General features: G+C 41.5%; 1 protein-coding gene across 2 annotated transcripts in view; it reads left to right on the top strand.

The window, feature by feature from the left end:
* The first annotated feature begins 2,121 nt into the window (after positions 1 to 2,121).
* Ca8 (carbonic anhydrase 8) overlaps positions 2,122 to 24,257 on the top strand; it is a 95,724-nt gene continuing 73,588 nt past the window's right edge. For both annotated transcript variants that reach the window (XM_045144605.1, XM_004653333.3), the window contains exons 1-3: positions 2,122 to 2,264; positions 3,358 to 3,549; positions 12,540 to 12,664. In XM_045144605.1, coding sequence (XP_045000540.1) covers positions 2,165 to 2,264; positions 3,358 to 3,549; positions 12,540 to 12,664 — 417 coding nt within the window. In that variant the 5' untranslated portion in view covers positions 2,122 to 2,164. The remainder of the gene's footprint in view (positions 2,265 to 3,357; positions 3,550 to 12,539; positions 12,665 to 24,257) is intronic.

The raw sequence follows: 24,257 nt of genomic DNA, 5'->3' as shown, positions 1-24,257 counted from the left end.
GCTTGCTTACTGGGCAGTATGATGAGCATTGTGTATATATTTAACCAGACAGCAGCAGACATTACACCCCAAGGGCTCATGACTATCCCTGTGGTAGGTTTTCTGTATCAGAGATGTATTCCCTCCCATAGAGCAAGCCTCCAGTCAAATTAGATGGCAGTTGGTTTCCCCCATAAGGGCATGCCACTATTGCATCCTTTGGCTCATTTGGCCTGGCTGGCCAAATATAAGGCTTGCAGTGTCCACTGTTGATTATCATCACTGGTGATTTCTCTCTCTCCCATTGAACTGCATGCAGTGTGGCTTTTTCCAGCTTTCTGTCAGCTGGTCTACATGGAGGAGGTTTTCAGCTCAGTTCCTGGAAGATTTCTCAGTGACCTTGCAGCCCAAGTAAGTGGACTCTTCAGCAAGAGTCTTACCATCTATTCCTGGTGGGAAAGCAAGTGCCTCGGCAATGGCCTGTAACGTTTTGGGGGCACCAGTGACCTCCCTGCCCAACAACTCACCGGAAGGTATTCCATCCTTGGCATTGAAAATTTTCTAGTAACTGTCTACGGCTCCTGAGTGTTCCACTGTCCAAAGAAGTAGGTTTTCATATGACTTATTTATATCCTCTTAGATTTTGATTAGCCCTTCCTCCATCTTTCCTTTACTCAATCTTTTCCCCTGACCTCACTTAGGCCTTTTCACCCCCATTAATCTGTTCTTCTATTTACATATAAACAATACCATCCTATTAAGTCCCCTCCCCACTTTCTGTTCCTTCGTATCTCCTTTCTAGCTTACTGGCCTCTGCTACTGAGTTTTGTTTTGTTTTTTGTTTTTGATGTAGGGTCTCACTCTAGTCCAGGCAGACTATGTAGTCTCAGGGTGGCCTTGAACTCAAGGGGATACTCCAATCTCTGCCTCCTGTGTGCTGGGATTAAAGGTGTGCGCCACCATGCCCGGCTCTGAGTTTTATTCCTACTCACACAGAAATTCAATTATGTGTAGCTAGGATCTACATATGAGAGAGAACATGCAAGGTTTGGCTCAATCTGAGCTTATTATGAAAACATATCTTCTAAGTGTGCAGGAAAGAAGCATAAAGCATTACTGAATAGGGCTGGAGCTGGGACTGAAGTCACTAACACTGGATTGGGAAAGATGTTAAAGAGGTAACGATGTGAACTCTTTGGAACCGGAAAGTTCCTGTTTGTTACGTAATGTGTGCATTTCATTATTTACACGAAGTCACTGGGCACTTGGGAGCTGTATACACAGAGAGGTGAGCCTGTGGGCTCACACTCACAAACTAGAACCGCAACCCTCTCTTCATCGCCTTTGAAATAATACTTGGCAAAAATGTTCCGAAATGATGTTATCTACTTCTTGACACTACAAACTTATTTTCTTGAATTTTTTTTTTTTTTAAGGGAACTGCATGTTTCTTCGAAAACTTTCTATAGTGGCATTCACTGTGCACTAAGGGCAAATGAAAAAGTACAAGTACCAAGGAGGGGTGGTGTATCCTTGTAATTCCAGCCTGGCGAGGAAGGGGCAGAGGAAGTAGGACATGGAATTCAAGGTCATCCTGGTCTACGTGAAACACTATCTCAAAAAACAGAAGCACAACAGAGTGAGCTGTGAAGAATAAAATAACGCTGGGAGTTATTCATTTTGTTTAGGGGCCTGTTACCCCTCCAACGCAAGGCAAGCCACTGGTATTTCCTGGCGCCTGGATGATGGGCGAGGGGCTGCGGGGGGTCCTGCGGGTGACCTTGGGCGATTCCGCGCGAGGGGCGGAGGCTGGGCGGCGGCCGCTAGGGACAGCGCCCGGGAGCCGGGGTGACCTCGCGGTGAGGCTCTGGGGTGCCAGCATTGATTCCGTGGGTCTCTCCAGGGAGTCCCTAGGTCGGTTTCCCACTGTCTGCTCCCCGATCCCGGCTGGGCGCGAAGGGGGCGGGTCCTCGGGTCCAGACCCGCCCCGGCCCAGTTTATAACTCGCGCGGGGCGCTCGCGCCCGGACCTCCCTCCCTCCGTCGGCTTGGTTCGCGCTCCGCGGGGACGCAGCGCCCGCGGCCGCCGCTCCGGCCCCGTCCGCCCCTCGCCCCGCGCCCCGGCCCCGCGCCCCCGGAGGCGCAGGCTCCGCGGCACACAGCTCCCGGCGGCGCGCGGCCTGTCCATGGCTGACCTGAGCTTCATCGAGGATTCCGTCGCCTTCCCCGAGAAGGAGGAGGACGAGGAGGAAGAGGAGGAGGGCGTGGAGTGGGGCTACGAGGAAGGTAACCCGAAGCGCGTCGTGCAGTCTGGGGTCCCGGGACGGCGCGCTCGGCCCCTCGGAGGGCTCTGCCGTCGCGTATCCGTGCCCCTCCGCGTCGTTTCTGCCTCTCCAGGCACTTTCCCCACTACTCTGGCCTGCTGCCTGCGTTTTCCCGCCGCCTGTGTTCGCGACCCTTGGCCACGGCTGGCTTTCCTGCAGGGCAGCGAGTGTCGCCTGCGGTGGCCCCCAGGGTCAGCTTTCCAGCCGTGGAGATTCCTTAGGGCAGCAGCCCAGATGGGCGGCAGTGCAGGCTACTGGACACTGACCACACAGTGCTGGGGAAACTTAGTGTCTTGCCCGTTTAAGCATACCTGCTCGCTCGCTCTGTGTCAAGCATGCCCTACGTTTCACACCGGATCAGTGTTCTGGAGACTGAGAAAAGACAGCTTCCTAAATGCAGCACTGAGGCATTAAGATTCCCAATAGCCTACCGTTAGTGCTGATGTTTATTGTATATACCCAAACAAGCACAGACGATATACTTGCAATGAAAAAACTTTACCCAGATAGCATATACGTATATGCACAATGCATGTTTCAGACCATCGTGTTAGTATTTCTGATAAGTGGTGTTCATTAGCATCAGAATTCTGTTCGTTACGCTGTCAAAGAGAATTTGAGAGCTACAGCTTTTTCCTAAGAATGACAGACGCATAATTGAACTAATAAGCAGAGGAAATTTCTGTGGCATTATTTTTGTAATCACTTAGAGCTGATGAAAGGTTCTTGGAGTCATAAATTACTACATCCGTGTGGATGGATACAAACTAATAGATAGTGTACTTACTGTAGGACTTGGTATGTGATGTTTGATCATGAGATATCTTCCTAATGAGTGTAAAAATCCACACATTTGTCATATTTCATTTATGAGCTATATAGAGATTGATATATCTGTAGAGATGAATATATCTATGAGATCTTGATATAGCTCATAGATGAAATATGAGATGGATCATAGAATATCAAAGATCATAAAAGTTTTCATTTAGATATTACTTTACTGTAATTTACTATATAAAAACCTGTTCTTGACCTTTTTCATTTGTCTTCAGGTGTTGAGTGGGGCTTGGTGTTCCCAGATGCTAATGGTGAATATCAGTCTCCTATCAACCTAAACTCCAGAGAAGCCAGATATGACCCCACGCTGCTGGATGTCCGCCTCTCTCCAAATTATGTGGTCTGCCGGGACTGTGAAGTCACCAACGACGGACACACCATTCAAGTTATTCTGAAGTCAAAATCAGGTATTTGATGAACCTGATTTAACTTGTGTGATTTTGTAGGTAGCTCTGACATGGTTTCTATTTTCATAGTTCTTTGTAAAATGGGTTTTCTGGGTCAGTTCTGAAGGGATAAGAGGGAACTCATGGAGATCTCAGCTGCCTGTTCTATTTCATACAATGTTACCAGTCCTAAATGTACCTTACGTGAAGTGTGAGGAAAAGCGTATTGATTTGCATTGTGTTCTGAATCACTGATTAACTGAAGTCATTTAATTATAATTTTCTGTTTATTACTTTGTGAAACTGAGAGTAAAGTGTTATTGATATCACCTGGCATTTAAGATAAACTTCAACTCATTTTTCTCTACTGTATATGACAAGAATTTTAACTAACAGCAATAAAATCTTCTAAACACAAAGAGATTTAAATAACAATCAGAGCTCCTGCTTATATTTATTTTTAACTAACTCACCCTCCTCCTTGGGATGGATGTGAAATGTTTTGTGAAAAAGCAAAATTTCTAGGGAAATTGGTTTTTAGCCTCAATGTAAGGGAGAGGAAAGGCGATTTATGAAATGAACACTTACATTATGCTTTTCATAGAGAATGATACTGTCTTGGAAAGTATATAAAATTAGAATATGCTGTAGCCTTAGGATGTTCTTGATAACCAGACTCGACTTAAAGTTGATAAATTTGCTGTGTCAAACTGTAAAACCTTCAGGTTTAGCAACAGCCAGGGAAGACATTGATTCTTTCTTTGATTCATCATGAATGTTTCAGAGTTTTCATTTATATAACCCATGACATAGATCACACATAGCTCACATGGTGCCTGTTTTTTTTGAGAAAGTGAGAGAAGAGAGAGAGAGAGAGAGAGAAAGAGAGAGAGAGAGAGAGAGAGAGAGAGAGAGAGAGAGAAAGAAAGTTGGTGTGTCAGGGCCTCAGCTAGTGCAATCAAACTCCAGACAATTGCACCACTTAGTGGGCATGTGTGACATTGTGTTTGCCTCACCTTTGTGCATCTAGCTAATGTGGGATCTGGAGAGTAGAACATGAGTCCTTAGGTGTCACAGGCCAGTGCCTTAACCACTAAGCCATCTCTCCAGCCCACATGCTACCTTTTTAAGTAAAAACACAAATGTGTAGGGTAACCACCACTTAAAAAAAAAAGAAACCAATTAAAGATGTTGAAATCTCAGGTTTTTCTGAGGCTATGAATAGTTTTCTTTCTTCCTTTTCTTCTTCTCTTCCCCTCCCTTCCCTTTTTTTTCCTGTTTTTATTGAAAAATCATGAGGAATTATCCCAAAGGTTTGCATTTGTAGTATAATTTCAATACTTATTACTTAACAAATTAAAGTATTTTTTTTTTTTTTTTACATAATCATTGATACAGATTCTATAAATAAGCTCACCTGGAAATGTTGCCCTCTACTGGATCTCACTACCCTGCAACTGCTGAAGTTCTCGGGCCAAGGACACTGATGTCTTTGCACTCCCTAATCCCAGTGTGTCCTTTAAACTTCTAATACTTGAACTATCCTGTATTTGAAATGGAGTTCTGGAACTTCTCCTATTGGTCTCAGGGCAGCCTCCTGACATTTCTCTTTAATTGTGGTTGTCTTTCTTCTGCAGTTCTTGACATTTTACGACCCCTAGCAGTCAGGGTATCTCCATGTTTCCTCCTCCACCTTCTTCTTTTCTTCCTTTATTCTATTGTTTGGTTTTTTTTGAGGCAGAGTTTCACTAGCCCAGGCTGACCTGGAATTCACTAGGCAGTCTCAGGATGGTGTTGAACTCATGGCGATCCTCCTCTGCCTCTCGAGTGCTGGGATGAAAGGCGTGCGCCCCCACGTCCAGCTCCATTGTCTTCTTTTCTTATAGGCAGTGCAGCTGCATGGACCATGCCATGCTTTGTTCTGTGTTTGTTTTCCAGGGAATGGCAAGTGAGTTTCAGAAAGGGCTGCAGTCCTTGTTTCAGAGTGAAGCATCTCTTGAGGAGGCAGCCTGTCTTTGCAGACCCTTAGCATGTTTGGGCAGATTTGGCTTGAAAAGCAAGGAAAGTCAGTTCTCACTGAGGAACCCATTTGCACATTTGAGCAACTCCAAAGCAAGAAAGTTTTGTGATCTCCCAATTATTTCCACTTTAGAGCTCTGGGCCTACATATAACAAATGCATCATGCTTTCACATTACATCTTTGGAATACTGCTGTCATCCTGTCAGGCAGTTGTCATTTTTCCTTTCTGACATATTTAGTTTCTTGAATTCATGAGATAGTCCTTCATTCTTCAACTTACTCATTACTTACTACAGGGGTATAAGCTCACTTGTCTGCAGATACTATCAAGGAGAATAACCAGGAGGATGAAAGACTGGAAATATATACTGGCTGTGTGACCGTCATGATGTTGGGAGGGGCAAGGCCTGGAGAGTATGCTGGTTTGGGCAGATGCTTAAAGTATCTGGAAATGATGCCTGTGTCCCAACAATGCAAGCTCCTTGGTTTCCTCTGGCCAGCAGGATGCAGCTATCAATCTTATGTTTGTATCTTATGCCAGGAGTTACATGTTATGAATGAGATAATTATAGATCAGATCCAAAGCCTGGTTCTCTAGAAGTTTACAGTACTAGGTCTGGCAAGATGAGTGTGTGAGGAGAGATGGTTTTAATGGAAATTATTAGGGAGGGATTTGTGGAAGAAGGATTTGAAGTGATCCTTGGAAGGTGAATAAGCTTATAGACATGGTAAGATTGAGAACAGAGAACTGCACAGGAAACATACACATGCAAAGGTATAGAGATGGAATGAGGAAAGGCAAGTCTTTAAAAGCATATCTGGGAGAGAAGACTCACTATTCGCTATGAAGGATGTGGAGGAAATGCCATGCTGAGGGTATTCTGGGGTTAATTCTTGAGGGACCCTGATTAGAGCCTAAAGAACAAGACATATTTCCCCTGTAGGATAAAGTTATAAGTCACCTTAGGACTATTGATGTGGCAGTATGGAATGAGTTGGGACCTAGGGAATATTGGGAGCTGGTTGGAAAGAGTTCAAGAGAATAAAGTACCTAGTGCTACAGTCATCCCAGTGTCAGTGGAAAAGAAGGGGAGTGGGATATGGAAAGATTTCTAAGGTGCAGTCTGTGGAATTCCAGTGATTAGTGTGTGGACCAAGCAAGAAGAGGGAATGGATAGAGAGACAGGCAGGAGTGGAGCCCCTAAGGTTGGGACCATGTCACTGTCACACCATCTCTGCATTAGCCTATTTCAGAGTGGCTGGTTCTCTGCCAGTGTGCAGTTGAGCCAGTGGTGAATTGCAGGTACTTGTCTCCCTCTAGTAGCCTCTGGCTCTTGGCCCTGCCATCTTTACCTGGGCTAGAACACCAGTTTTCTAACTTAATTGGCTAGGTTTTCCTGTGCTGCACATTACAATCTTACAATGCAAATACTATTGCATTAGTGCCCTAAACGTAAACCATGGGTGGATCCCTGAAGAATAAACTCCACCTCCTGGGCTGCAAAACTCCTGACAATGCCTCTGGGCATTGGTAACTTCTGTTTTAGTTTTGAAACACACAGGACTTCATATTTTGAGGTGTTCTCATGCCCTTCTTTGGTTTGATTTTACTTTTCTATTATCTCAGCACACTCTTCAAGGCTCAGCTTGGGTATCATTTCCAGAAATTTTGTGACTTTGTGTTTCTCACCTGTCTTTTGCGTGGCCGTTTTTCTATGTCCTTATGCTACCCAAAGTTTCCCATACCGTCTCTGATTCATCCTATGAACTACACTAAGTTTAGTTCCTTAAGGCACAGAGAATGTCTGGCCACATCTGCCACATGGTGAGCAGTGGTTGGGCATGGAATCCATCTCAAAATTGTGTTCAACTCAAGTGGAATGAGAGGAAATAAACCTTGAGTCACAACCTTTGAGTTAATTGGTAGATATGTTTGTTTTCAGCAAGGGGTCATGGGAGCTTATATGGGTGTGTTTACGAAGTCTTTACAAGAGTCTCACATTTTGCAGAACTTTCCTGTGGGAGTCCTTTTTGTGTTTGTTAAGCATGAGTGCAATGCTTGTTAAGGAGCAGCTAAGACAATGGAGGCAGCAGCAATGAGGTCAGTTCATTGTGTATGCTTTCCCCGAGTGTGTTACTCCATGGAAAGCAGTCTGTCACTGGCTCCAGTTGCATGTGGTTTCAGAGTAATCTTACTAGTCCCAATGACATGGCCAGTAATCCTGCAAGCAGTGATCAAACATCAAACACTGAAGTTTGATACACAATAATGTCAGGAAAGTGCACCCCTTCCGGTATGACTGGTCTACATAAGCTTCTAAAAGGGAGCATAATACCATAAGAGGATGTTCCCAGATGACTGAGCAGTGGCATCTACTTTTAATTTATGGACACTGTCACTCTGGAGTGACAAGCAGGTAGTGCTTTCACCCAATTCCTCATAAAACTCCAAATTTGTCATATTTTGTCAAAAATATTTTGTTTATTAATCTGAAAGGTGGGGGAGGCAGATAGAGAGAGAATGGGTGTACCATGGTTTCCAGCCACTGCAAATGAACTCCAGGCACATGCATTACCTCGTGCACCTAGCCTACTTGGGTACTGGGGAACTGAACTTAGCTTCTTTGGCTTTGAAGACAAGTGCCTTAACCTTTAAGCCGTATCTTCAGCCCTATTTTGTCGTTTTTTAAGAAACATTAAAAAGAACATTTGAGAGAGAAACAGAGTGAAAGAGAGAAGGAGGGGGAGAGGGAAGGAGAGGGAGACAGAATGAATATCATGACCTCCTGCCACTGCAAACAAACTCCAGAGGTATGCACCACTTTGTGTCCCTGGCTTTTCCTGAGTACTAGGAATCTAACCCAGACGACCAAGCTTTGTGAACAAGCACCTTTATGCACTGAGCCATCTCTCCAACCCTGTCATTTTTCATGGCTTTGTGTGGTTCCATGACTTGAGGGTAGTTTAGCTTTGGATTATTAATCTGTAGGTAAGATGAAAAGATTCCTGACTCATGCTTCAGAAATAACGCTTTGTCACCTTTTGTGGGAGGATCAGGCCCAGCCACAGTGTTTCCTTTTTCTCCTACTTCATCCTCTGAGAATGTGAGGGTCACAGGGATCTTGTTTCTTTGTCATTTTATCCAACTGGTGAATCCTGGCTAAGAAATATGCACCACGCAGCACTGTTTAAAAGCCAAGGATAGCTGAATTCACATTTCAGGCCAATATAATGTAAGCTCCAGGAAGGCAGGAATTTTGTCATTTCTGCTAAAATGAGTGTATTCTGCATTGATTATAAACATTTTATGCAGTGCCTGCTATAATATATTAGATAATAAATTTCAAAATATGTGTAAATGGACCTCTTTGGATTTTGAATATCTCTGTCAGAACATTAATCTGTACAGCCTAGATTTCCAGCATGTTAAAAATATAATCTCTGTCTTAAAATAAGAGTTTAATTGCTTTTAAAGAAATATTGGAGGTGCTGGCACATATCTATAATGTCAACACTTAGTTGGGAGAGGCAGGGGGATTGTGTTCCAAGGCCAACCTGGGCAACATAGCGAAATCCTATCTATAGACACCAAAACAAAATTATGCCAAAACATAGCAAAAGGCAACAACAGCAAAAAAGTTAATAATAATAATAAAAATAGCTCTGGGTACTGTTTTGAAAAGTGGATTTTTTTGTTGCATTAAAGTCACTGATAAGACCAGTTGTACCATCCTTTTCGATAAGAAAGTAAGGCTTTGTAATGGCTTCAGAAAGTGTGTGTGTGCGTGTGTGTGTGCGCGCGTGCGTGCATGTGTGCATGTGCATATGTGTCTTTTGAGTGTTCTGAGTGTATGGGATTAAGGAGTTTAGGGAAAAATGTTTGATTCTCTCTCCCACTTCATATGTGCTTTATTCATAGATGCTTTTCTTTCTTTTCCCATTGCAACGTGGGCCTAAGCCTCTTATAAGACACTGTTACTACCTTCCTTTATGCATGGAGAGAGAGAGACCTGCCCTGAAGGCTCATCTGGCTGGTGTTTGCTGTGTTATGTGGGGTGATTATGATCTGATGATGTAGGCTAGGGTGCTGTGCGACTCTCCCGCTTTTTTTTCTGGTTGGGGTGGCAAAGTACACAATGGGTAGACTCCTAGTCTCCTTCCCAGATTTTCTTAAGACCACGTTTGGACAGCCAACTGAGAGGACCAAGTGGTGAATTTACTCAGAATCTATGGCATCTGCTTGAAAGAAAAACATCGCATATATTCTTAAATCCTCAGCATGGATGTTTCCCGGAAGGGAAGATGGAGCAAGTTTGTACTATAATTCTCAATGTCTGTGAACCTTAATCTGCATGCGTGTGTGTGTGTGTTGTGTGTGTGTGTGTGTGTGTGTGTGTGTGTGTATTTGATTGTCTTCTTAGAAAACCGGATAGAATAGTGTAGAAACCTAGGCTTAGAGTATTATTGTTTTTCATAGTTGATCTCACAGCAGTGTAATTTGTGTCTCCCTGTCCCTAGCTCACCTCTGGAGGTGGTTAGGCTCCAGCTCAAGGCTCTGTCCTGGGCTTACTAACTTGGTGATGGGGGCCAGGTCACAAAGCCCTCTTAGCCCACCCTTCCCCACTGTCCATGGGATGAGAACACTGACCCTTTGGGTTTTCTGTGACCTGAATCAGGAGGAGCCTGAAGAGGGTCTGTGAACGGTACTGTGGTCCTATCCTGCTGGCTGTGGGTTTTACTTATCTTCCTCTTTACTGTGAGGTTTATTCACTTGCAGAGTTATTAAACCACTGTTTATTTTTTTATGAACGTGTGTTTGTGTGTATGTGGGGGGGGGGTGGGAGGTATACACATGAGTGCATGTGTATGTCTGTGTGTGTGGAGGCCAGAGGACAGGCTTGGGTGCTTTGCTCAGGAACAACATCTACTTCCTTTGAGATAAGGTCTCATTAGCCCAGAGCTCATCAATTAGTGTAGATTGGCTGCCAGCAAGCCCTGCTGTTTCCTCCTTCCCTGTGCTGAGATTTCAAGTACATGTGTTCACCCATGGCATTTTACATGGTCTCTGGGGATCAAATGCTCATGCTTGCATGGCATGCACTATACCATATGTGCCTCCAAAATTTCCATGTTTTAAGGATGCTCCATTCCTTCTCTTCCTTCCTTCCTCCTTTCCTGCCTTCTTCTTTCTTTGCTCTTCCCTCACTCCACCCCTCTCTTCCTTCCTCTTTGTACCGAACTTGTAGGTGCCTTTACAGATTTCATGATCTGCATGTTATGAGAGAGTTTCATTTTGCCTCTGTTTCCTGCCTCTTTTTTTCATACTATTCTTTTGCTAATTTGCACTATCTAATTATACCACGTGTACACTGACAAAGCATTCTTAAATCCTGTTAATATTTGTTATTAGCTAAGCACTAATCAAACCAATTTGGCTGAACCCGTTTGATTTCTTCTCCACGGGGTTTGAGGATGGATGGCAATGCCGAACCTCAGAGTGAGGTCTCAAGTGTGAGCAATGCTCTGCTTCAGTGATCCCTGGAGGATGGTGGTGGTGAAGTTTCTCAGCACTTTGATACTGTTTTGGAATTGAGAGATGCTAGAAGAAAAAATGTTCAGGATTAAAAAACTTTATTTCTGTTGAAACTGGCCATTTTCATATACTTTATCTCAAGTTTTTCCATATGGTATTGGTGAATTTTAAAGAAAGTACTTTATTGCTTAAACATGGGTCCTCAGCATATGTATTTTCTATGGTCTGTTAGTTGCTTTTTGGGGAGATAAAGTTCTGGATCATATTCAAAAGTGAGAACTAGAGATAGGGCCCTATATGGCTGATACTGGTATCTTGAGCACTATTAATGTTTTGTCAGGGTGATCCTACTTCAGCTTCCGGAGTGCTGGGGTTAAAAGCATGTGCCACCAATCCTGTCCTGGTCATCTGTTTTTAAATATGATTGTATGTTCATTGAATCTCTTCTTGGATATAATTTTGTTCATTTATGCCTACTCTCTAATTGAAAGTCTACTTGTGCCAATGGATGATTTATTGATAGTTCTACAGCAAATTATTTATTGTCTGAGACTCAAGCCATCTTCTTATCTCTTGATCAGTGCTCAACTTCAACATTTCAAGGAGGAATTTATTTTTCTTGCCTACTTATGGATTGAAAACACAAAATGATTTAAACATTATTACCAAAGCTTTTTAAAGAGGACTTTGAAATTCTGTCTTATTCACATAAGAATTTTAGATAATTCACTTTACAGTTATGAAAGGCTTCCCATTTGATTATTTGACTTTATGAATGTAGTCTTTGCTCTCACAAGAGCTTTTTTTTATTTTTAATTTTTTTGTTTATTTTTATTTACTTATTTTTTATTTTTTAATTAACTAGGTTTGTATTCAGCAAATACAGTCAGTTTGGTACCATTATTAGGCTCATCTGTGACCTACCCCCTCCCCTTGGCTCCTCCTTGTTGAGGTATATGGGTCATGCATTGTGGAGTTAGCCCACAGTTATGGGTAAGATAAATGTCTCTGCCTATCATGACCCAACATGTGACTCTGACATTCTTTCCGCCCCCTCTTCTGCAAAATTTGCCTGAGCCATGTTGGGTTCATTTTTGGTCTGCTTCAGTGATGAGGTGTTGGGGGCTTGTGGGGCTCTGGCTCTCTGATTTGGTATGAGTTGATTTTTCTCTGTGTTGATATTTTTATTCTTTAGTTTTTCTGAGTTATGGTTTCACTCTAGCTCAGGCTGACCTGGAATTCACCATGTAGTCTCAGGGTAGTCTCGAACTCGTAGTGATCCTCCTACCTCTGCCTCCTGAGTGCTGGGATTAAAAGCATGCACCATCATGCCTGGCTTCACAATAGCTTTTTGAGCAAACAGCAGCAACTCAAATGCACAATCAAAATGCCTCCTGTGAATAATAATATGCTAATAAGCTTGTGATGTCATTCAGTAATTCTGTTCTCTTTCTCAGTTCTGTCAGGAGGACCATTGCCTCAGGGACATGAGTTTGAACTATATGAAGTTAGATTCCACTGGGGAAGAGAAAACCAGCGTGGTTCTGAGCACACAGTTAATTTCAAAGCTTTTCCTATGGAGGTAAGAATGAAGATCATTCTGTCAAAAATCTTATTATTATTGCTATTATTTTTGTAAAGAATTCAGTGAATTTACAGGAAATGCCTGAATTTGAAAGGAGACACATTACTTTTGAATTTTATTTGTGGTGAGATGAGTATCCCTTATTGAAGCTTTACCATGCAGCCTCCAAAGAAGCTTCCTGGGCCTGGAATGTACAGGTGAGTGACAGTCGTGAGGAGCAAGCCCTTGCTGTGGTGTGCGTCTTGATGCTGTGCACTCCGTAGCTCCTTTCTCCAGCTGATATTAGTAGGTGATGCACTGTTGGGGAAAGCTCAACTGTTGCCAGACTGTCTAGGTTAGCTCATTTACAAGAGTGGATTGTTTGCTTCTCAAACTATCGAGGAGGTAGAGACTTTCGTAGAAATTTTGTTGTCTGAAGTATCCCTTGTTCTATTTACTTTCTTGGTGAATTCTCGCACTTTCTTCAGTACTCGGTTGAAATATCATGTTTTTGTTTTTTTTTTTCCCTATGCAGAATTCATCCTTTCTCCTCTGTTCTCTGGTAGTTTTCTGCCATGTACTGACACTATGGATTGACGTACATCAAGCCCACTGTGTCTTCCTTGCTGCCCATGGTCTTCTGAGGACAAAAATCTTCCTCTCATGCTCCTGCTGCCATTTATCCCATTGCCAGGCCTATCACACATCATCTCTGTTGTTACAGGACTTGTTTATATTTCTTGTCATAAGGAACCTCAGTTCTCCTTAGGAAACGGACATTCATTGATACAGAAGAATGTCCCTCCTACCTTTGTGGCTCCCTCCCTCCTTCTCTTTTACTATCCTTCCCTCTCTTGGTCTTACTGAATCTATTTATAGACCATTAATTCTGTTTTTTAAAAAATATTTTATATATTTGAGAGAGAGAGAGAGAGAAGCAGATAGAGAGAATGGGTGCACCTGGGCCTCCAGTCACTGGAAACACACTCCAGATATAGGTATCACTTTATGTATCTGGTTTAGGTGGGTACTGGGGAATTGAATCTGGGTCCTTAGGCTTTGCAGACAAGTGTCTTAACTGCTAAGCCATTTCTCCAGCCTTAAACTTTTAATTCTTAATTACAAAAGCTTCAAATCTCACCTCTATGAATCATGTAGCCAATCATCTAGTGGGTTTTCTGATTTGTGTTCCTGGCAGACATAACAGTCTTTAGACTGTCTAACACTTTAAAAAGAGCATTATTTGAGTGCTGCTAGAATGATAGACTTCTGTCCCTATCATTCCTAGCCATGTATATATTTCATATTACATATGGAATTAATTACTCATGGGAAGATACCATGTCTAGAACTGCCTTGGTGACTGGAAGTCACTGCTGTATAATTTAAAATGCACAACACATAGACTCTAATGTGAAAAAAAATCCTTTCAGAAACTGAGTATTAAAAGTGAAATGTTGGACTGGAGGATGCCTCAGTAAAGTGCTTGCCACACCAGCCAGAGGCCCTGTGGTCAGACACTCAGTGCCCATTAAATGCCAAACAGGTACGGTGGCTTGTCTGTAATCCCAGTGCTTAGAAGGGGGAGAACCTGGGATCCTCAGGGAAAACTATGAAACAGGTCTCTGAGAACCATGGAGCCTGGATCCTTAACTCAGCCTTTAGGTGAGCTTAGCTCAAGAACTGTGGAGCTGGACTCTCAACGAGAGGTCACCAGAGGTGTACTGAGTCAGTGCTGTTTGTCCCTTAAGTTCAGGATGAACCTTGTGGACAAGAAGGGTAAACTTTTGATTAGAGTTTATAGAGAGAAATCCTGTTTGGAGGAAAACTCATTGCACAGAGGGAGCCAACTTTATTGTATAGAAAAAGCAGAGCCAAGAACTGTTGTATTCCATAATTGTTGTACTGTAAAGAGGGGACCCAAAGTCAGGTTGCCCATTGGAAAGTGAATGAAGCAAAAATGAGACAGCTCTCTGCCACAGAGAAGGGTCTCAGAAAGTGTGCTGCCAGTGCGTTTCTCTGTCTTGAGGTTCACAAGGCTTTCTGCTGAAGAGATAAGTGCATCTTACCTTTAGCATAACTGGACTGAGATATGGAGAAGTGAAGCCCTGGCCTGTCATCAATCCCCACGAGATGTCCATGTCTCCTTCCCAGTCAAAGAACTGGACACGCTCCTTTTTGCCTGGTATCTGGGCAGGAGAATGTTCAGTTCCTACCTACAGGCTGTGCATGGGAGAAGCATGATTGAATCAAGGATGAAATGAGGGGTTTTATGGGGGCCAGCCAGATCCTGCTGAGACTGGCTTTGCTGTTTTTCCCAGAGCTCTGTCCTTCCTCTTGTCTGTGTTGGCTGTTTCATACCCAGTGCAAGCTCTCTTATTTTGTCTCAGTGTTATATTTTCAAGGCAAGGACAAAAGATGAAACTGCTGTATTTTCAAGGTTCCATCCCAAAGTACCTAACAAGTTTCCTCCTCCTACTTCCTTTCAGCTAGATTAGGCAATTCAGTGAGTCAAGGAGAGACCCTGTCTCAATGAATGAGGTAGCAAGCCATATAGGAAGGAACCTGATACTGACTTCTGGCCTCTGTGTGTGCGTGTGTGCACATGTTCATGCACACTCAATATACGTATGTGTGCCTTCTCATGAACATGCATACAAACATGAACATATACCACACACACATGTAAAAAAGTTAAGATGTGAAATGTTTCAAGGGTGGAGGAGAAAACTATATAAATTGAATTATATTGGAGAATATGTAACGAGGTCTGTAGTTGAGAGAACAGGAAGAGAAGAGATCTTTAAGTTCCTGATGGGAAAGGTCTCCATGTGTTCTCCTGTTAGGAGCTATTTTATTTCTCCCCAATGCTTAGAGATGTCCTCTCATTCTTACTGCCTTGAAAATATTCTGTGTCACTTTTGCCTCCTGTCCTGTCCTGCAACAGTGATCTCTCACCAGAACAGAGCAAAGAGTGGGCGGGGGGGCATGAAATGAAGCCATTGGAGTGGCTGGGTGGTGGCGGGCCGCGACATGGACAGCAAAACCCCTGTCTTCCTCTCTGGGTGTGAAAGGCCATTTCATCATTCTGTCTCAGTCAGTCCTCAAAGGCAGAGACATAGGGAGAAATGGGTGTAATTGAATGGCAAAGACTGTGGCTGGGAATCCCATGGCCTTGTTTCTGACATAGTTTACAGCCTGGGGGAAGTCTAAGGAGATTATGGGGGTCAGTGACCTGTGCCCTTTCTGTGCAGTCAGGTGGAATTTTCGGACCAGTTGTTCGGATTAGTTCAGCTATTTGGTGGCATTTTAACTGCTCTGGTCCATTAAGCACAGGTAATGGGTTGTTTTGAATAAAGATTAAATTCTGGGCATGAGTATTTCTTCTGGAAAAATATTTGTATTTAGTATAGTGAAATTATTGACTATTATTTTCCAAAATAATTATGGAGTAATAGTTATAATCTTTGTTATCCCAGACTATCCTTGTTGGAATCGAGGAAAAATGCTTGTATCAGTCATCTGACACTTAATGCGGATCTCCATCCTATTGATGTGCACATGCTATGGGTTCATAGAGTTAGATGGAGATCCTGCATCACAGTTCTTAAAAACACAAGTTGGTCTTTAAGAGGAAGTCTCTTATGGTATGGTGACAGAGGGGAGAGAGGGATTCCATGTCAAACCACAGCCCAGGGCCTGTCATGAGTTTACAAATAAAAAGGTGCTTAGGTAACTTACTGATTCTCCAATCCTGAACAGCCAATGGAACCACCTCAAACTTAAGAATGTGGCCAACATTCAGTGACAGTGGATGAGATGGCCAGGTATCCTTTTGAACACTCAAAATTTATTTTCTTCTTTTTTGTAATACTAGGGATTGAACCCAGGGTCTTTCCGTAGAAGAGAAGCGTTCTTCCACTGAGCTCCATCCAAGGCCACTTATTTGTCTTATGAAACTCATGTCAGAATCACATATCCATGCTCCTGGTCCCTTTGCTTAGATTTCACTAAACATTAAGTGCTTAGTCTGTTGAACAAATACTATAAACAAATATTTACCATGCCGGTTACCTGTGACACAGAGGAGCAGTTCTCAGAAATTGCTTAACCTTTCCTCCTTGACATTTTTATAATTAGCACAAAATTATGGGTTTCCTCATGACCTACCTTGTTTTTGTCAATACTCTTCCACCACACCCCTGTCCTGTCTGTCCACTGACCCCTTTCTGCAGGTCCCCTCCCCCCTGTCTCATGTATTTCATGTCACATGCATTATATTACCTTCTTTCTCTCCCCTCCACTGCTCTATCTTTTGACTTCTTCCCCTCTATTGGGCCCCTTTCTAGTTTCATGACCTATATTGCCTTACATATATACATACATATATACACATGTATAGAATTTAAAATATAGACTCCACATAGAAGAAAAATGTGGTATTTGTTTTTCTGACTCTGAGATACTTAGCTTAACATAATTATTTCCAGCCAAGTGCTGAATTAAAAAATACATATTATAACAGCATATTTTCATTGGTGTATAATCATTGTATGTGGCCCTAAGTTATATGAGGACATTGCCATACATGCATATAGTAATTTTGACCATACTTCCCCCACACCCCTGTATCCTATCCTGTGATACTCTGCCTCATTCCCACCAATCCCTTTTATTCCCTATAGACAGTTTTGCTTCTAGTTTCATGTCATATCTACATAAATGATTTTATGTATATATATAAAATCCAGGATCCACAACTTAATGAAAATGTATGATTTTTGTCTTTTGGAAACTGGTTTAAGTTGCTTAATGTGATGTATCCAGTTGCAGTTTTACTGCAAATGATATAACATTGTTCTTTATGGTTAAAAAATGTTAATCACATTTTAAAAAAAGTATTAGTTTATGTATTTGAATGAGATAGAGAGAGAGAGGCAGAGAGAGAGAGAGAGAGAGAGAGAGAGAGAGAGAGAGAGAGAGGGAGAGAGAGAGAGAGACGGGGGGGAGAGAAACACACAGATAGAAATAGAGAGGAAAGTATAAGTGTGTTAACAGTCACCTAGTTTGGTTCCATTAACTTAGCTTTTGTGAATTGTAATACAATAAACATTGATGTGGAAGTATTTCTGTGATCAATTGACTTTGGGGAAATGTCCAGAAGTACGTGTATATATGAATCACATGGAAGATCTATTTTTAGTTTGTTGAGGAACCTTCAATACTGATCTTCACAGATCCTGGACTAGTTAACATTCCAGCCAGCAACATAGAAGGGTTCTCTTTTGTCCATATTCTTAGCGACATTTGTTATTTGTTTTCTTAATGACTGCCCTTCTGACTAGGGTGACATGGAATTTCAATGTAGTTTTAATTTGTATCTCTCTGAATGCTTAGTAAGGTTGAATATTTTTCATGTTTATTGACTGCCATTTGTACTTCATTTTTTGAGAACTGTTTATTTCATTAATCTATCTATAAGTTGGGTTGTTTGTTTTTTTTTAATTTAAGCTTTTGAGATTTTTATATTCTAGATATTAATCCTCTATCAGAAATATAGCTAAAGTTTTCTCCCATTCTGTAGGCTGTCTTTTTACTCAGTTTGTTTCCTTTGCTCTGCAGAAGTATTTTAATTTCAATAGATCTCATTTGTCAATTGTTGGTCTTATTTCCTATTTGTATTGTTTTTATTTCTTTTTCTTAATGCTCTTGCTAAGGCTTCAAGCACTATATTGAATAAAAGTAATGAGAGTAGACACACTTGGCTTTTATTCTTGATTTTAGTAGAAATTACATTTTCTCCCATTTAGTATCATGTTGACTACACACTTGTAGTTAGCTTTTATTATGTTGAGATAGGTCCCTTCTGTTCTCCGTTTCTTCAGGAATTCTATCATAAGTAGATATTAGATTTTGTCAAAAGCCTTTTCTGAATCTTTGAGATGATCCTGAGATTGTTGTCCTTGAGCATATTGATGTGATGTATTACTTTGATTAGCTCACATATGTTGAACCATCCCTGCATCTCTGTAATGAAGTCAACTTGATTGTGGTGAATGATCTTTTTCATGTGTTCTTTAATTCAGTTTTCAAGTTTTTAATTGAGCATTTTTACATCTGTTTACATCAAGGAGATTGGTCTGTAATTTTCTTTTATGTTGTGTCTTGATGTGATTTTGGTACCAGCGTAATTCTGGATTCACAAAGTGTTTGATAGCATGCCTTCCATTTCTCTTTCATGGGACAGTTTGAAAAGAACTGGTGTTAGTTTTTCTTTAAAGCTCTGGGAGAATTCAGCACTTCTTCCATCTGGGACATTTTTTAGTTGGAAACTTTTTTACTGCTTCTATCTTGTTATAGATATATTTAAATATGCATAAATTGTTTGTCTCATCTTTATTTAATTTTGGTAGGTCATATGTATCTAAGAATATGTATATTGCTTTTAGATTTTCTAATTTAGTAGCGTAAAAGTTTTTAATATTTATTCTAATGACTCGATATATTTTTATTGTTTGTTTTTTGAGGTAGGCTTTCACTGTAGCTCAGGCTGACCTGGAATTTACTATGTAGTCTCAGGGTGGCCTCAAACTCATGGCAAGCCTCCTACCTCTGCTTCCTGAGTGCTGGGATTAAAGGCATATGCCACCATGCCCGGCTTGACTTGATACGTTTTATTGGTATGTCATAATGTCTCCATTTTCATCTCTAATTTTATGAATTTGGGTCTTAATTTTTTTTCTTAGTTAGTTTGGCTAAGGGTTTGTTGATCTTGTTTATCTTTAAAAAGAACCCTGTTTTCATTGTTCTTAAATCTTTTTTTTTTTTCCCTTTCATCTTTGTTTAGTTAATTTCTGCCCTAATCCTTATTTTTTTTCAACTAGTGATTTTGGTTTGGCTTGTTCTTCTCCCCCCAAGATCTCAAAGTGCATTATTAAGTTACTTATCTGAGATCTCGCTAATTACTTTCTGAGTGTGTATAATGTTTATATATGTGTGCACAGGTTTGTGTGTGTGTGTGTGTGTTTGTGTGTACATGTATGTGTGTGCCACAGTGTATATGTAGAGGTCAGAGGAGAATGTCAAGCTCTGAACCTCACTTTCAGTCTTGTTTGAGGTAGGGTCTTCTTGCTGGTCATGTGGAGTATTTTAGGCTAGCTGGCTCACAAGCTGCTAGGAGTTCTTTCTTGGCATCCCATCATGCTGTAGGAACATTGGGTGGACAGATGTTCATGCCTGCATCCAGCTGTATGTGGGCACTAGAATTCTGAACTCAGGTCCTCATGTTTGCAAAGCAAGCACTTTACCCACAGAGCCATCCCTACCCTCTTTGGATTTTTTTACAAAAACATATTTATTTATTTTATTTGAGAGGGGGATGGGCACACCAGGACCTCTAGCCACTGCAAACAAACTTCAGATGCATATGTGACCTTGTGCATCTGGCTTTATGTGGTACTGGGGAATTGAACCTGCCATCTCTCCAACTTCCTGAGTTTTTTTTAATGTAGGCATTTGCAGGTATAAACTTCCATGTTACAACTACTTTCACCATAGCCAGTAGGTTTAGGTATGTTATGTTTCTACTTTGATTTAAATATTGGAATTTGAAAATTCCTTCTTAATTTATTTGATGACGTATTTATCCTGAATATATTTGGTATTACTGGGCATCAGACCAAGACTGCTTCACAATTAACACAATTTTTGATTTGCAACATTTTCAGCTGCAGTTTCTTCACTAAGCAAGGTGGAGAAAGCTTGAGTTCTGTGTTTTGGGAGTTTCTATTTTCAAAAACACATATGCTTCCCCAGCCATCTGACAGGTCTCCTATGCTTTTGTCTTGTAAAACTAAGTTCTGTTAAGCATATTCTGTATTTATGCTTATACAAGAGAAAGACCATAACAAGTAAAAAAAAAATGTTGTAATGTATTTTCTGCATTCTCTGTCACCTTAAGTGTACATATATACAATATATTCTTGCAGATGTCTTGGTCCTATTTACCAGTGGGATTCTTTCATTTGATGTGTGGATATTTCATTGTGGTATTGAGAAATTAACTTGAGTAAAACGTTGTTGATTAAAAAAAATGGCCAGAGCTGGAGAGATGACTTACTGGTTAAGGCATGCCAGCAAAGCCAAAGGACACAGGTTGAATTCCCCAGTACCCACATAAGGTGGCATCTGCATCTAGAATTTGTGTGCAGTGGCAAGAGGCCCTGGCACACCATTCTCTCTCTCTCCTTTTCTCTTAAATAAATAAATAAAATACTTTTTAAAAAAAATTTTTATTTATTTTTTATTTGAGAGAGACAGACACAGAGAGAAAGACAGATAGAGGGAGAGAGAGAGAATGGGTGCGCCAGGGCTTCCAGCCTCTGCAAACGAACTCCAGACGCGTGCGCCCCCTTGTGCATCTGGCTAACGTGGGACCTGGGGAACCGAGCCTCGAACCGGGGTCCTTAGGCTTCACAGGCAAGCGCTTAACCACTAAGCCATCTCTCCAGCCCAATAAAATACTTTTTAAAAATTGAGATTCACTAAAATTAACTCAGGTTTTTGTTCTTTCTGTTTTTTTTTTAAACATTGTTAGAAATCTTAGCTTAGGATGTCCAACTTGAGTGCAACAACAACACTGCCAATGTGCTAAAGGCAGTGAACGCTGGAACCCACCATTCCACTGCAATTACTTATTCCACTCACATTAATTATTGTTCTAGACTCAAAGCTTCTGGGTTCACAGCATCACATGTTATTTTTAATATGTGTATCCTACTCTGTCATGCATCTCTGGACACTGTAATTTCTTTGGTCTGCGTCATTCTTGAGAGATGTGCCCAGATTTCACATGAAGAGCTGCTCTCATAACCCTTGCAGTGGGGGAGGGGGGCAATTGCTTTCCAGGCATTTGGATTTTATGCTGGATCAATAAAATGTGGACAAAAAGCAATGAAGAGACCAATAATATTGGTAAGTTTTAGGGTTTCTTTTTACTCTAATCATCAGACAATCTTTAATTGTTATATTTAGGAAGGATTTGATCTACCAATACACCATATTAATCTACAAATATGCCAAATTAAGTAGGTTATGTGTTTTCCTCCTTTCCTTCTTTCCTTCCTTCCTTTCTCCCCCCCCCCCTCTCTTTTGTAAAGGCGGAGTCTAACTGTGTAGTCCAGACTAGTTTCATGCTCAGAGTCCTCCTGTCTCAGCTGTCTGAGAGTGGGGTTGCAGGCATGCAGCACTGAATGCTTAGATTAAGACCTTACAGACTGCTTATAGTATTTCTGTTTTTGCCGTGCAGATGCAGAAGAGTTGCCAGGGCTGGGCACTGATGTTTTTCCACTGACTAGCAGAGATGATATGGGGCAAATGGTTTTCTTGGCTCTGGGCCTGAAAGCTTCTACTGTAAGACTGAGTTGCCTAGCAGGAGGAAAGTGCCCTTTAGTACAGACCCTTACCTTTAGCATGTATTTAAAGAGTTGCTGCTGCTCTGTGTACTCTGAAATGGATTGGTGATGAAGGTACTGCATACCAGATGTTTGTGGGAAGTCCAGTGAAATAGGCAAACAAACAAAAGAAACAAGACTTTATTGTTCAGAGCAGGGCCCTTTAATAGTGAAGAGCCCTAGCACATTCATTCCTCCCCCCAGCACTCCCAGCAAGGGTTAGCTTCACGGATGTTCTGCATTGACTCCTTCTTCTTTGGGAAGGTGGGGAGGATGTCTACCAGGAAATGTTCTTTTGCTACAAATGGCTGCCTTCTGGGTGGTTTTTATATTTACCTGAAAAAGACACTTATTCTTCCTCACTTGTTTTTCTGCTCTGAGGTGTTCCCAAGAAGTGTTTGTCTAGAAAATGGGGATTTTTAGGAAGACTTGCCCTTGTCATCTCCTAGGGCTCTATTTGTGAGTGGCTCAGGTGACTAATGATACAGGCAGTTCCTGTCCCTGCCCTGGTGGACACTGCTGTGTCTGTGGTCACCCCACATGGAGAGGTGGAGGCTTGGTCTGGTACAGGAAGGTGGGATGGCGATTCCAGCACTGTGCCCTGGCTGTAAAGCAGGCTGCAGACCCGGAATCACAGAGGGCTTGTGATGGCGAGATGTGGTGTCATAAAAATGGGACTTTTCCTGTTCCTTGACAACTTAGTGTAATCTTGGCATCTGTCCACGCTGTGTCTCCTTGGTTTGCAGAGGGAGACACTGAGCTCAGGGTCACAGCCCTCAGAAATGTCTGAGTCAATGGCTCCAAGGAGAGTTTTTTCCCCCCACTTTTCAAAGCCATTTCTTTCTAGGAAAGTCAATAAATTTGGGAGTTTATTTGAACCTAAAGATAATACATTAGAGGTTACTTTACATTGAAAAGAACACAAGCCATTCAGAGGAATCACGGTTGGTGCTAAGAGAAACACCTGGCCGTTTGAGCATCAAAAGCAGGTTTTTTTTTTAAATTTTTTTTATTTTTACCAGGAGAAAGAACATCTTTTGTCTAAGTATAATTATTATGATTATTAGTATTTGTCATTCTGGAACTGTTCGTATTGAACCTTCTGGCTAAACACACTGCTGACCTCTGCAGGGCTCATGATTATGGAAACTCTTTTCTTTCCAGACTTCTAATAAACACTTGCATTTTTACCTTATGAAAACCATGGCCCCTGCTATGATTCATCATATTTGTCTATTCTTTTTTGTTGTTGTGTTTGCGAAAACCTATCAGTTTACTGAATAGAAAATAAAATTATGAGTCTGCCGTGGCACACACCTTTAATCCCAGCACTTGGGAGGCAGAGATAGGAAGATCACTGTGAATTTGAAACTAGACTGGGACTACAGAGTGAGTTCAAGGTCAGCCTGGGCTAGAGTGAGGCCCTACCTCAAAAAAAAAAAATAAATAAAGGGAAGAAAGAAAGAAAGAAAGAAAGAAAGAAAGAAAGAAAGAAAGAAAGGAAGGAAGGAAGAAAGAAAGAAAACGGCAAGAAAGAAAATGATGGTGTTGAGCCCACAGTCATGTTCTTGGAGCTGCACCGTATGCTGGGCAGTCTGTAGTTCTGCTGCACAAAGCAGGGCATGGGAAGCCCGCCTGGCCTTTGTGTGCTGATTTTGACATCACCTTTCATTTCTCATTTGTAAGAACTTTCTCCTTTTTTACTGTCTAAAGATACACTGAGAGTGGTTTTGTCAAGCTAAATTTGAACGAAGCTGATTTATGAAATGATATATTTGTGGGACAACCAGAATTGGGACTTGGAGATGGCTCAGTGGGTACAAGTCCTTGTCACACAAGTGAGAAGAGTTGCATTTCGATCCCTGGCACTGCCAGAGGTGGTGACATGGGATTGTAATCTCAAGGAGATGGAGATAGTGGATCCCTAGGGCTAGCTGGCTTGCTAGAGTAGCCAAATTGGGTTCAATGGGAGACCTTGTTTAAAAAAAATGCATGATATCTGATGTTGATCTCTCTGGTTTCTATATGTACACATGCATATACATACTTACATGCCCCAAAACTAATCACTATTAATATTCATGGTATGTTATCAATATATGGGTAAATATAGACTCAAATTTAACATATATATTTCACATAAAATCATGTCTCTTTTT

The sequence above is a fragment of the Jaculus jaculus genome, chromosome 2 (genome assembly GCF_020740685.1).
Source record: "Jaculus jaculus isolate mJacJac1 chromosome 2, mJacJac1.mat.Y.cur, whole genome shotgun sequence".
Taxonomy (NCBI): Eukaryota; Metazoa; Chordata; class Mammalia; order Rodentia; family Dipodidae; genus Jaculus; species Jaculus jaculus.
Note: the sequence above shows the minus strand (reverse complement) of the source record. Positions and strands in the feature narration are given on the sequence as shown.